The sequence below is a fragment of the Nanorana parkeri genome, unplaced genomic scaffold (assembly GCF_000935625.1).
Source record: "Nanorana parkeri isolate BGI_ZX_2015 unplaced genomic scaffold, ASM93562v1 scaffold135, whole genome shotgun sequence".
Lineage (NCBI taxonomy): Eukaryota > Metazoa > Chordata > Amphibia > Anura > Dicroglossidae > Nanorana > Nanorana parkeri.
The window spans coordinates 1,430,439-1,444,951 of record NW_017306403.1 but is presented as its reverse complement, the minus strand read 5'-3'; the positions used below and the strand labels follow the sequence as shown (position 1 = coordinate 1,444,951).

General features: G+C 43.9%; 1 protein-coding gene across 1 annotated transcript in view; it reads right to left on the bottom strand.

Annotated features, from left to right (window-relative positions):
• Positions 1-7,401, bottom strand: part of KBTBD12 (kelch repeat and BTB domain containing 12) — a 46,627-nt gene extending 39,226 nt beyond the window's left edge. Inside the window, exons 1-2 of the mRNA XM_018553918.1 lie at positions 6,332-7,401; positions 2,284-2,554 (exon numbers count right to left, since the gene is read on the bottom strand). Coding sequence (XP_018409420.1) covers positions 2,284-2,554; positions 6,332-7,401 — 1,341 coding nt within the window. The remainder of the gene's footprint in view (positions 1-2,283; positions 2,555-6,331) is intronic.
• Between the last annotated feature and the right edge of the window lie 7,112 nt (positions 7,402-14,513).

Genomic DNA, 14,513 nt, shown 5'->3' with positions numbered 1-14,513 from the left:
TCCTATACTATCTATACTATTATTATTATTATAATACAGGATTTATATAGCGCCAACAGTTAGCTCAGCGCTTTACAATATAAGGAGGACATTACAATCACAATACAATTCAAGACAAGATGGTAAGAAGGGCCCTGCCCCTGAGGGCTTACAATCTAAAAAGAAGGGGCAAGTGATACATGAGGAGGTAGCTGTGTGGGGATGAATTGTTTGCGAACGTGATGGTTGGGTGGTTAGGTTGAGGTGGAATTCTTCATCTTTTGGCGATCACATATTTTACCTCAGAAAAAGTGGGCGTGATTACATTAAAATGTGTGACCATGTGACCGGTCACACATTCCACTGCCGAAAAACTGGGCGGGATTAGGTTAAAATGTGTGACCACGTCACCGCTCACACATTCTAACGCAGTCAAAAACTTTGATACAACACCTGCTTCATTTATAGGCTCTGTCGCCGACGTGCACCCGACAAAGAGGGTGCAGCTGTTTCACACGGCTCTGTATAGATGGAACCGGCCGGGTACAACGTCTTCAAGTTAAACAAAATATTTATGATAAATACGCAAACTTGTTGCCGTAAATCAGGACAGGTAAAACCGGAATGCTAAATATAAAACAAAAAGCGGTATGTGATGAGGTCATACCCTGAGCATTACCGTTGTATAACACAGCACTGCCCTATAAACACAATGCTGTAACTGTGACAAGGCGAACAACCCTAACCCTGAAGGAAGAACATTAAAAAGAGCCCGGACGCCATTTGAAACTTGAAGTTAAAGGAAATCTCCACTTTCGTTAAAAAGATAATATAGCAAATAAAACTGCAACAGGAGCCACTTTGTAATTTAATGTCATTAAACGTTTTATTTCCATTTCAGTCTGCAGCTGATACAATTTTGTCAAACTGTTTAAAAAGTTTGACACAATGTGGAAACCTGGAGGCGTCCTGTACAATGTTGGTGGGCGGAACAACCCCAGAAATGTAATTTCCTGCTTCTGTGATTGGCTCACAGATTTCTCCAGAAGTCTGCACGGAGACACAAGTAAAATTTTAGGCATCTCCTTCAGTAGGGGTTTCCTTTATGGTGGGATACTCCCTGAGGGTTACTTACTACTAAAGGAATGCCGACACTGCAACTTTCCTCATTAGAACACTGAAAGTGTGCCAGATGGTTATAATGATCCCAAACCTCCCATTCAGGAATCAGACCCTCCCATTCAGGAATCAGACCCTCCCATTCAGGAATCAGACCTTCCCATTCAGGAATCAGACCCTCCCATTCAGGAATCAGACCCTCCCATTTTGGAACCCAATCCTTCAATTTAGGAATCAGACCCTCCAATTCAGGAATCAGTCTAGAAAGGACACAGGTGAGGTAAACAGCTTTTTTTTCCCTACAGAACAGGAAAACTCCGGAATCTGCCTTCATTAGGAATGTCCTTTATGGTGGGACACTCTCTAAGGATGAATTATAACTAAAGGAATGCTGACACTGCAAGTTTCCTCATTAGAACACTGAAAGTGCACCAGGTGTTTATAATGAACCTGACCCGCCCATTCAGGAATCAGTCCCTCCCATTATGGAATTAGACCCTCCCATTCAGGAATCAGACTAGAGCTGCAACAACTAATCGACTAAATCGATAATAATCGATTATGAGAATAGCTGGCAACTATTCTCAAAATCGATTAGTTGGTTGACCCTCCCATTGAGGTATCAGACCCTCCCATTGAGGAACCAGACCCTTCTATTGAGGAACCCAACCCTCCCATTCAGAAATCAGACACTCCCATTCAATAATCAGACCATCCCATTCAGGAATTAGACCCTCCCATTCAGGAATCAGACGCTCCCATTCAGCAATCAGACGCTCCCATTCGGGAATCAAACCCTCCTATTCAAGGATCAGTCTGGAAAGGACACAGGTTAGATAAACAGCTTTTTTCTACAGAACAGGAAAAGGTCAGACTCGGACACAAAGTTTGGTGACATTATTACAGTGTACACTGATCACCCAGAGAGGATTTGCACTTTAAGTAGAGGGAGTTCTCAGTGGCTCAGGTCAATTACTCTAAGGGCTGGTTCAAACATTGTGCTAAAGGCAGGTTATCCATGCTTTTAGTGCACATTTTGATGCTATGTGTACTGATTGCAGTCCCCCTAGACAAAAATGAACCCATGCAGTGGGGGAGGGGGTGATATTGATCAACATTTTAAAAAAGAACACACTTTAAACCTATTAAACATTTAATTTATCTAAGAGTTTGCCTCCTACCAACCTGTGGAGTCCAGCCACCCATGACATAGAGCTTGTTGTTGAGGGTCACCACGGCGTGGCACGCCAAAGGAAGAGGCAACGGCGACACGCTCCTCCAGCTCTCATTCTCCGCCAAGTACTTGTCCACGCAGTTCGTGACAACGTATCGTTTTTTATGCTTCATTTGCCCTCCGATCAAATAGAGGTCGTTGTGAACGCTGCCCAGGGCATACAGCTCTCTGTACTCCGCACTGCACAACTTCTCCCAGCAGTAGCTGCCTCGGTTGTGATATCTGAGCAATGATAAACAGGTCATGAATGGATATATTTGTATATACAGGTATATAACATTAAGCTCAAACCTGGTAGCAGAGGAGACTTTTATCCTTTTGCATTATATCTGCGTATCTGTTGTGTATGGCCGTGGCAGGGGCTGTATGCTCCTCAGGGGCAGAGACAGTTTAATTTTCTCAGACATTTCTTTAAAAGCCTGCGGCAGGAGACTTAAAGTGACATTAAACCCTCAGATTTTTTAACATAAAACAATACTGTAATGTGTGCCTTACTGTAATCCATGGTAGTTTCCATTCTCTTTGCTGCTCTTCCTTTTAAATCTGTATCTGTTCTCATGCTGGGCAGAAGTTCTGTTTTGCAGCAGACTGCCTTGTCTCTGAAATGGATACATGGTGTCTGTGTGCAGGTTCACAACCTGAGACAGCACTACAGGAAGAGGCACTCAGCTGCAAAGGGAAGTTCTCCCCCAGCATGAGAAGACATGAGGATTTAAAAGGAAGAGCAGCAAAGAGAAGGGAAACAACCATGGATTACAGTAAGGTACACATTACAGTATTGGTTCATGTTAAAATATCTGAGGGTTTAATGTCACTTTAACTTGGGTTTAAGCTCACAGACCTGAAATCACTGTTAACCAATTACAAATATTACTTGAGCACAAAGTAGATTTAAATCCTTTGTATGGAACCAGCCCCTATTATTCAAGCCATTTTCAGATCATGGTATATATCCTTTATCTCTTCTGACCCCAGAAGGTGGTTCCACACAGTGGTATGCATACTTTCAGCTTAAACATTTCATTACTGCTCTTTTGAGATTTAAACATCTTAGGCGACATATGACCCCCTTTGAGGACTTGTGGAAAGCAAACATAAACTATCAGAGATATACCACATTCTCTCAATCCAAGCCTTCTCTGATAGACCGTTTTATGTGAGGGGATGGGAAACAGAATTGGGCTATAGACTATCCCAAGATGATTGGAAACAATCTTTTGTGTTAACATTTAAATTGAGTATTTCAAACTATATCCAGGAACGGAACTTTAAGATATTGACAAGATGGTATAGATACCCCACTTTATTACATAGGATCTTCCTAAACATATCCGATCAATGCTGGACATGTGGAGTAGAGAAGGGTACTATGCTACATGTATGGTGGTCCTGTCAAGAGATTCAACCTTTTTGGGAAATAGTCTATAAAATAGGAGCACATTTTATTAAGGTCCAGGGAATGTTTACACATGAGGTCGTGATATTGACTATTATACCAGGACCAATTGAGGAAGTTAAGAAAGGCGTATTTAGATTTTTTTTATTTGCTGCTAGAACTGTAATAGCCAGATATTGGAGGTCTCAAGATAGCCCGCAAATTAAAGATTGGGTCAAAGAAATTAATTTTTTAAGAAGGGTTGAAGAGTTAGTAGCACGATCCCGGGACAGGAACCCACAATTTATGGTGACATGGAAACCATGGATAGAGTCTGACATCACTACCTTGTGCTTACCAGGAATGTTAGGCTCCTTTGCATGGCCGTAGAAGGGGGCGGGGAGAGGAAGGAGGGAAGGAGGAGATGAGACTGTGATTTTTTTCTTTCCTTTTTTTTCTTCTTTCCGATTTGTCTTGGGTTTTTTTTGGGTGGTTTAGTAATGGGAAGGATTTTGGGTTGTCGTTTTCCTTGCTTTTTTTTTTTAATACCAATTGGAAGGGAAATTTATGGTGGCTGTTTTAGGAAGAAGTTATGAATATCTTTCTCTTCTGTTTTTGATTGGATTTCTCCTGGGGAGAGTCTTTTAACAGGATGTTTACATGCTTATATGTCTGTATTGTTATATATAGAAACAATAAAGAAATATTATACAAAAAGATTTATATCCTTTGTGGTTATTGAGAAATATATCTGAATACAAGTTTTCGTGCCCTGAGTTCAGCTTTAGAAGATGAATGATAAACATGTTGAAAATTGCCGGTCATGACGGAGACGGTGCAGCCCACATTCTAAGATAAGCGTACCTCTCCTGATATACTGTAGGTGCGATGGTGATCTTCATCTTCTTTATTAAGTTACACTCAATCTAAAGCTGGTTTAATTGGTTTGGTTTACCGCGTGCCACGGCTCTTTACTCATCGCTAAATAAATATTAGACCGAATTCTCAATTCATTTAAAAAAAAAAATGAAAACTGTAATGTTTGCGATAAGAAATGAAGAGAAATATAATTAAATTAAGAGATAATGTATTCCCTGTATTTATATAATGCCGACATATTACATAGAGTACACAGAACCATTCTCTTTATTATTTTCAACCAGGGAGAAGTTTAACTTCTTAGCTTGATATTTGAACCTGTTTTATGTCTTATTTGAATTATCTTCCATGTAATAAGTCACCTCAAACGGGAAAATTCAAGTTGGTGGATTCCAGACATAACTAGACAATCCAGATGTTTACAATATGTACAATGGGAAGAAAATTGGCCTCATGTATAAAGAACTACTTCTCTTTACAGTACTACTTCTCACCTCATACGGGTCTATAGCTGGCCATACACGTGGAAATCTGATAAAGCAATTAAAATTCCTATTCCATTTTCTGTCAAGGAATATCGCCACACCTTGATACCAATTAATTTACCGTAGGCAGCCGAGTGAATGACATTCAGCTATTCACTCCGGCTCAGTACGGCTGATTACAGCCGTACATCGGCTGAAATCAGCCGTACATCGGCTGCCTTCAGTCAGCCGAATATGCTCTGCATGTTCGGCTGAGCCGAAGTGCAGAGGGAAATTGTCTCAGCCGATCCAACATCTGGATCGGCTGAGCCGAAGCTCCTGCAGCTCACTCGCTGCTGTTCGCCCCTCTTCTTATAGGGGCCAAATGTCAGTGAGTGAATAGCGGCATTCGGCTCGGCTATTCTGCTCGCTACCTCCGTGGTACCGAGCAGAATAGAAAAGGAGTGGAAAAGGAGTATAAAAAAAAAGGTTGAAAAAATATTTTTAAAATGTAAACAAATGGTAAAATGAAAAAATAAATAAATAAATAGAAAAAAGAATAATAATTGGGCGGAGCTAGCAGTGACAGCTAGCTCCGCCCCAACTGTTTCCTATTGGCCGTCACCTGCTAGAGTCTTCTAGCAGATCCCGGTCAATGAATAACAATGGGGCGGAGCCGGCCGTGACATCACGGCCGGCTCCGCCCAGTTGTTATTGTTTAATGATAGATCAGCATCCGCAGGTCATTTGGGGACGCTGACCTGTCATTACAACAGGGTGGAGCCAGCCACTCCACCCACCTGTCATTTGCAGGGTGAACGGCCGACCTTCGGCTGGCCGTTCGACCCGCATCGACTGTCACTTCTGCTCAGTCGATGGAGAGGAGGAGGGTCGGAAACCTTTCAAATGTTTGTATTGCTGTGGGAGTCGGAACCTTTGTACTGTCAGAGTCACTTTACCTATTTCTCTATTGGTGACTATTGGGGGCAACATGTCACAGGAAATCTAACATTTTACAATTGTCACCATAACAGAAGGTGACGGGAAAGTTCATTGAGATTTCCCCTCACTTTGGAGAGATCTCCTCTTGCTTGAATTGGTGACTCTTTGGAGACAGAAAGGCAGAAGAAAATATCCCCAATGGAACAAAGAGAGCAACAACAAAAAATCGAATAGGGATTTTAACTATTCCTTTCTCTATCCAAAAACAAAAAAAGGATTTGGCTTTAGATACCCTTTATGTATTCTGATATTATTATAACTGATCAAAAACTGACTGACCTGCAAAGCTCAACACGCCTTTCCTTTTGTCTGGCCAATCTAATAACTGTCGCTTCCCCGGCCAAAATGATATCATTGTTTTCGGTGACCACTCCAGCGGAGACCAAGCCCAAAGCTTCTCCTTGTTTCGGCGAAGAAATGTAACAGATTTTCCCTGTCGTTGGAGCAAAACAGAAGCTGGCTTCCCCGTAGTTTCCATATTTTGACCTGATGCCCGTGCCATTGTTGCCCAGACAAAGAAGGAGGCTTGTAGTCTCCATTCCATAGCGAAGACTCAGTGAAACCTGGGTAGATTTTTCGATAGTTTCTAAGGCTTGTTCAACCATGTCGTAGCACTGAGCATTGCATAGGAGCACGGTGTTCCTCTTTCGGGCTTCTCGGAGAAAAGACGGGTTGACCAGAAGCATTCGAACTTGTTTCAGGAGATCTATAAGGTGCTCAGATCGCAGGTTTTTGTCGTGGTTCACCCATCGCAGAACAAGATCCAAGATGCTCTCCTCCCTAGAAACGTTGAGGTCATCGGACGCGATCATGGTCATCAGCTGATGAAAGTCAACCTCTAGAATCTCATCGTGTAGGCCTACTTCACTGAAGTGCTGGTACAAATATTTCTTGGACCTTGCCTCCAAGTCATCCGCAGCTATCTGCTTAGCAAAGTAATAAATCCCAATGCAGTTTGAGGCATCCATGTGGTCCATCATGTAGTTCTGACACATTCTGAAAATGTCATCCATCTGCATGAAGTAGGCGGCAGTGGCCACCCCTTGGACGGTAAGATTGTTTATGTAGAGTTGGGAGGTATACATGTATTCTAAGATAATGGAGACACTGCCAGCAGTGACATCATGGAGGGTGACCTCTGTCTGGTTACATTCCACCAAGCCGCAGGTGAACATCACCCTGAAATAAGGGCTGAAGGAAGCCAACACGACCCGATGGCATGGAAATCTGTGTCCCTCTGCTACCAGCACAATGTCAATGAGCTCAGAGGACTCACGCATCCTGTTGATATGTTCCAGAAGGTTACTGCCATGTTGATGCTTCCTGCTATTGTTCAAGTCTGACTCCATGATAGGGAGCTGGAGATGCTTTTCTCACCTCCACTATATTAGAACCTTTCCAAAGGTAACTTTTCAGACCCACGAATATTGGAAGACCTGGAAACAAGCTGGAAAAAAGCACATACATTATTTTTTTAACAAATATTCCATATCTTTTTCTTTTATTCCTCCCTCCCCCCCCCCCCCCTCACTGCAGATATTTATTTCACCCCAAAATTAAAGATAACAAGTCAACACATTTCAGGGGCTATAAAGTGCCTTCTATACCCAGCTTATGTAGCTTGGCTCCTAACAAGAAGCTAGTTCACTGATCTACTTACTAGACCACTTTTGTCATCTCAGCATTCTGATAAGTAAAATATGGTTATTGTGGAGACTTTATAGCCCCCAAAATATGTTGGCTTGTTAACATGGATTTTTACGGTGAAACCATCGGTGTGGTGCTCTAGGTTTCCCTACATCTCCTGGATCCCACCCTTTCGGGCCTAGAAGCTGCCTAACCATAGCTATTGTGCTCTGCAATGTAAGACCTCACTCTGCATTTAAAAGCTAGAAGAAGCTTTTGAACCAGTGCCTCCTACCCACAATTACCCAATTTAAAGAGGATCTGTCACTTTGCCTATTTGGAGAACCTTCAGTGTGGTGCTCCTGTTTTTCAACATCTCCTGGATCCCATCCGAGGTCCATGTAAGGCCCCATTCACACCTAGGCGTATTGTAATATGCGCGTCTGTCGCGCGGTTTTTTTACCGCTGTTCGCGGTAGAAAAGCCGCGCGACCGTCGCGCGATTCCGAAGGCTACTTGGCTGTATCCCAATGGAAAACGCCCTACAAAACAGCCCAAAGTAGTACCTGGACCTTTTCAGGCGTGGGCCGTTTTGTAGCGCATTAGGGACGGGCGGAAATACGGCAAGGTGGGAACGAGGCCATTGAATACAATGCAATTTATATTTTTGACCGTTTTGTAGAGCGTTCGCAGAGCGTAGAACGCGCTACAAAACGGTCAGGTGTGAACGAGGGCTAAGGGTCTTTCAGGCCTTAGAGCTGCCAAACCTAAGACCTCACTCTGCATGTTGAAGCCAGAAGATGCTTTTGATCCAATGCCTTCTACGCACAATTATCCAAGAGGTTCTACCACTTTGCCAATTCAGAGAGCCATCTGTGTGGTGCTCCTGTTTTCCTACAGAGGCTGTAAAGGCATTTAAGTACTGAGAGCCGCCTATGGCTATTGCACTCTGCAATGTAAGGCCTCACTTTGAATGTCAAAACCAGAAGGTGAATTTTAACCAATACCCCCTACCCACAATTATGCAATTTAAAGAGGATCTGTCACTTTGCCTATTCAAAGAATTATCGGTGTGGTGCTCCAGGTTTCCTATATCTCCTGGATCTCCTCTGATGTGGCTGTAAGGCCCTTTTGGGACTGAGAGACGCCTAACAAAAGCCATTGTACTCTGAAATGTAAGGCCTCACTCTGCATATCGAATCCAGAAGAAGCTTTTGATCCACAAACTATCCTACCCACAATATTTCAGTGTGAAACGGATCTGTTACTTTACCTATTTGAAAAACCATCGGTATGGTGGTCATGATTTTCTACATCTCCTGGATGCAACCTGAGGACCCTTTTGGATCTGAGTCACCTAGCCAAAGCCACTGTACTTTGCAATGTAAGGCCTAGCCCTTTATGTTGAAACCAGAAGAAGCTTTTGATCCATTGCCTCCTACCCACAATTATCCAATGTAAAGAGGACTTTGCCTATTTGGAGCAAAGTATCAGATCCCATTTAAAGTGGGCCTACCATCAGATTTACTGATGCCAAGTACATGTACAAGTAAAGTGTCTACTTCCTGGACAGAGATGCCAGCTCAGAGATGAAACAATCATGTAAATTCTAGTGTGTGTGGAGTTCTTGGCTGTGATCAAAATAGTCTGACACACATCAGCCCCTGCTATGGCCTCTGACCTTGTGACTTGCTACAAAGTTACAATGTTGCAGTCTGATCACTGGGGGAGGGGAGACTGAGGAAAGCTTCCTCCTGCCTACAGCAGACTGATGACTTCATTTAGCCTTGGCATAGTCACTGGACTGGACCTCAAGGATGGCTTTTGATTGACAAATGGTGAAGCTTCTCTGAAAATTGATACTGTTGCTGCGTATTCTGGAATGTCAGGATTCTTTTCTTTTTTTTTTTTACAAAATTGTGAAGTTAATGAAATATCCACTTTAAGGGCTACAGATCCAGTTTTCAGTTTCAACCAGATTTTAGCTCCTGCAGGTTACAAGTAAGAACTACTTTTCCCCATTTTCAGTAAAAGCTGCCAGAACGTTAATATGGAAACAGGCTAATAACCAGTTTTCTTCTTTTTTTTTTTTACACAATTTTCAACTCTTAACTAAGTCCCAGGAGTCTTGATTATTTTCTCCTCTTGTTTCTGCTTTTCTAAAGTGCATCCGGGCGGATCCTGCAGAAAATGTTTTTCTCTCTTCTTTCATGTCATCAGCGCTTATAATGCCGATTGTACGTCTCATAAGTTCGGTTTAATGAACCCTCTGGGCCTTCCTGCCCTCCCCTGGATAAAAGTTTCTGCAGCAATGCGGAGTGATGGGCAAGATTTAATCACAAAGGGCGTAGGGGCTTCTTCTCAGTCAGAGTGGTTTAATTGTGGAACTAAGAGACCATAACATACAGGGGTACAGGTACTCTTCCTCTACACCAGCTATATGCAGTTTTTATTGTGAGTGCAATACTTTTATTTTATAATTAAAGAAGCTTCTACACTATGTTGATGCATTTTGCTTTTTCCGTTATCCATTAGATCACCCTTGCAGCACTGAGACCCCAGGTTCAAATCTAGGTTTTGCCTGGATGTTATCTGCATGGGTTCCCTCAACAAGCCAAATAAAATAAGGAAAAAGTTATCACAGTTTCTATATGTTGAGGCACGGCGACCCCTCTTGCCCTGCCGGCCTAGGCACTGGCCCGCGGGTGCTTGATTTAATTCTTGCCCTGATTATTCTTCTTTGTACAGCAGTCACGCCGACATTTACCGTGCCCGGGGGGCGTAAGGAAGGACTGCTCAGTTGGCACATCTCTAACAATCTCTCATGAATTGGCGAGCTCTCAGCACTTTTCGGGCTGGGAAGTCATTTCACTTTGTCTCTTTGTAATTGAAATAACAGAGATTAGTTAATAAAATATGATAGGGCTGTGCCCCCGGTGCAATGCTTAAATCACCATAACTACATCTCTAATTATGTTCCGGAGCTCAAGTCGAGTTCTAATTGCAGGCCAATTAAATACAGTCTCTTCAAGCGAAGTCTCACTAAGTGATGTCTGCAATGAAAAGCCTGTTGGGGACATTTCATCTCATTTACAGGACTTCATTGGGAGTCATACTTTTTTTTTGTATTATGTTAGAGAAGGTGAAGAACAAAAAGTTTTGGCTGGAGTTGGGAGGAATTTATGACAAATCCTCCCTGAGAGGCACAGTGAACAAGTTGGGATTGAAACTTTTGTAGTAAGCTTTGCAATGATTCTTTTTTATATCACCCATTAGGGATGAGCTCAGGTTCAGATTAAACCAAGTGCAAACCTGCGCTGCTTCAAACTTGGACCGGTCCTGAAATCTTCCAAACCCAGTCCGATCCTGAGCTCCTCTAAACCTGGTCCAATTCTGAGAGCCTCCAAACACAGTCCAATCCTAAACTCGTCTGAACCTGAGCTCCTCCAAACGCAGTCCAAACTTGAGCTCCTTTCAAACGAGTCCAAACCTGAGCTTTTTCAAACCCAGTCTGAACCCGAGCTCCTTTAAACTTAGTCTGAACCTAAACTCCTTCTAACCCAGTCTGAACCTGAACTCCTGCAAACCTGGTCTGAACCTGAGCTCCGAACTTGAGCTCTTCTAAACCTGGTCCGAATCTCAGCTGCTCCAAATCCTAGTCTGAACCTGAGTTCTTCCAAACCTGTGCTGATTCTGAGCTCCTACAAACCAAGTCCGAACCTGTGCTCGTCCAAACCCAGTCTGAACCTGAACTCCTCCAAACCCTGCCTGAATCTGAGCTCCTCTGAACCCGGTCCAAACCTGAGCTTCTCTCAACCTGGTCTAAACTTGACCTCCTCTGAACCTGAGCTCCTCCAAAGCCCATTCAAACCTGAGCTTCTCCAAGTCCGTTTGAACCTGAGCTCTTCCAAACCTCATCCGAGCCTGAACTCCTCCAAACCTAGTCCAAACCTGAGCTCCTCTAAACTTAGTCTGAACCTGAGTTCCTGCAAACCTGGTCTAAACCTGAGCTCCTCCAAACTTGAGCTCCCCTGAACCCATTTGTAACCTGAGCTCCCCCAAAGCCTTGTCTGAACCTGAGTTCTTCCAAACCCGGGCTGATTCTGAGCTCTTACAAACCCAGTCCGAACTTGAGCTCCTCCAAACCAGGTCTGAACCTGAGCTCCTCCAAACCCCATCTGAATCTGAGCTTCTCTGAACCCGATCCAAACCTAAGCTCCTCTTAACATGGTCCAAACATGAGCTTTTCTGAACCTGATCTGAAGCTGGGCTCCTCCAAAACCAATCCAAACCTGAGCTTCTCCAAGCCCGTTTGAACCTGAGCTCTTCCAAACCCCATCTGAATCTGAACTCCTCCAAACCCAATCTGAACCTGAGCTCTCCCACACCATTTCTTAAACTGAGCTCCTCCAAACCTAGTCCCAACCTGGGCTTCTCCAAACCTGGTATGAATGTGAGCTCTTCCAAACTTGAGCTCCTCCAAACCTAGTCTGAACCTACGCTCCTCTGAACCCAGTCTGAACCTGAGCTCTTCCAAACGTGAGCTCCTTCGTACTCAGTCTAAACCTTAGCTTTTCCAAACCTGAGGTCCTCCAAACTCTGTCCGAACCTGAGCTCCTATGACCACAGTATAAACCTGAGCTTTTCAGAACCTGGTCCGAACCTTAGCTCCTCCAAACCCGCAAGTGCAATGGGGCCATGGGGGTGGTGAGGTGGATGCAGCAAAACATAAACAAAAGGCCAGAATGCTTGTGCTGTTGTCTGTATATGGCCACATAGTCATATTATTTAAATGTGGTTGACCAAAAATAGCCATGTAGCCATATAAGGTCACTGATGTAACTGCATCTCACCCCTGTGCTTAAATGCTACTGCAAGTGGGAAATTCCCCAGATGATTGCGCAGAGCAGTGGAAAGAGTTTCCTTCGCTGTTCAGAGGAGCTCCTTCTGTGTTCTCATGGAGTTCAGCATTACATGTGGGCGTTACCTAGAATGGTCTGTATGTAAATATTGTCTGCCTAGGAACACCCACTCCTCCAGACTGACACCCACCCATCAAGACATTTTTACATTTGCATAACTCCTCCCAAGAGTCAGCCCACAGCTTGCATCAATGCTGAGGACTCTTGAGAGGAGTACTGAGCACCCTGCCATCCCCTCCCACCAGCCACGACTTGTCTGCATTGCATAGAGTAGCATAAAGACCCAGTGATGACATCACCTGATCCAATGTTAATGAAAACATATTTTATTTAATTATCTCATTAGCATGTTGATGAAGTGGGAAGGGAGGAACCAGGTAAGGCAATATATAAGCAGATTAAACTTCAAGTAGTCACTTAATTAAATGCAGCGTGAAACTTAATGCGGTGACACAGAATGCCAAATTAACCTGCTTATGTCATAGCTCTAGTGTCAGGTTATTAAGCGGTTCCCCCGGTCTGGCCGGTACATGCCTTTCTGTAAGGTGTGCATTGTTTTGCTGTATGTATGTGCAGAGGCTGAGCTGGATCTACCTGTTGTGTCACCATGGGAAGAGGGCGTCTTTTTGGGGGGCCGGAGTGGATCGGTCACTCTCCGCTGGTTGCTGATATGGAAGTCAAGCCAAAGCTGAGATATAAATAGTCACAGGGGAGGGGAGGGCGGACCTGCTGTGTCACTGGTCCCATATAACCTTCTCTGTGTGACACCGGAGACATGTGAGAGCTCCCGTGACAACAAATACAAAAACATTTCACCAAACACTAAACTCGACGCACAAGGCGTCCGATGATTCACCGAGGTGCCATAACACGGCTCGCCCCTATTACCTGTTCACCAGCGGGGGAAATGCGGCTAAAAAAAAACATCCGTACGGCTTTAAAATAAACTTTACTGTGCTAAAATTAAAGATGAACCACAAAAGACACAAATCAATGCAGCCCTGTAATTATTAATACATCAATAAATGTATTGTTTTAAAGCAAGCTGTGTAAGGTGTCAGTCTCTGTACTGGTATCAGTCTCTGTACAGCAGAGCCCAGACTGGAGGAGGAAGAAACAGCACCAGGAGCCAGCTGGATGAGTTGCAGGGAAAGGAGATTTTTTTTCAAGTAAGCTTTGATTGTATTATCACAAACAACTCTACTATGTATTCCTATTACAATGCTGATGTCATAACAGGAGAGGATATGCTGGGACTTTACAACTCCTTAAACCACTCCCAGCGGGCTCACGTAAATACACGTCATCCGCTGGAATTGGTTATACCAAGAACACAGATGCTGCTGCAGCCGTGTTCTTGGTACCGTTTTAAACGGCCGGCGATTGCTGTTTAAATACAAGCGATCCGGCGTCTATACAGGTGCCAGATCGCTTGTACAGTGGCGTGCCGTGTCTCCATCCCCCCCTCCGCCGCCACTGGTGTCGTCGTTGGCTTCCCAGGGTCTGCTGCCCCCCATGCACCAGCCCGGAACCAGCGTGGTGGGTCTCCCATGAGGGATCAGAGGGAGATCAGCAGGCTTCCAGCCGCTGACCTCTCCTCCGATCACTAGACCCGGGAGTGATGTGTATTACATCACTTCCGGTGTCACTGGGCACATTCTCCTGCGCCTGCAGCCAGAAGAAGAAGCTGGTGAAGCAGATCTCTGCTTCATCAGCTTCTTTGGGGTCCCTAGATGACATTAGGGGTCTGAAAGACCCATGATGTCTCCATAAAGAGGACCTGTCACATTATATTTGCTATTACATAGAGGGCTTGTTAGCCCTCTATGTGATAGCAATAAAGTTGAGTGTTAAAACATTTTTTTGTAAAAATCAAAGTAACAGATAAAAAAAAAAAATGCAAATTTTTTTTTA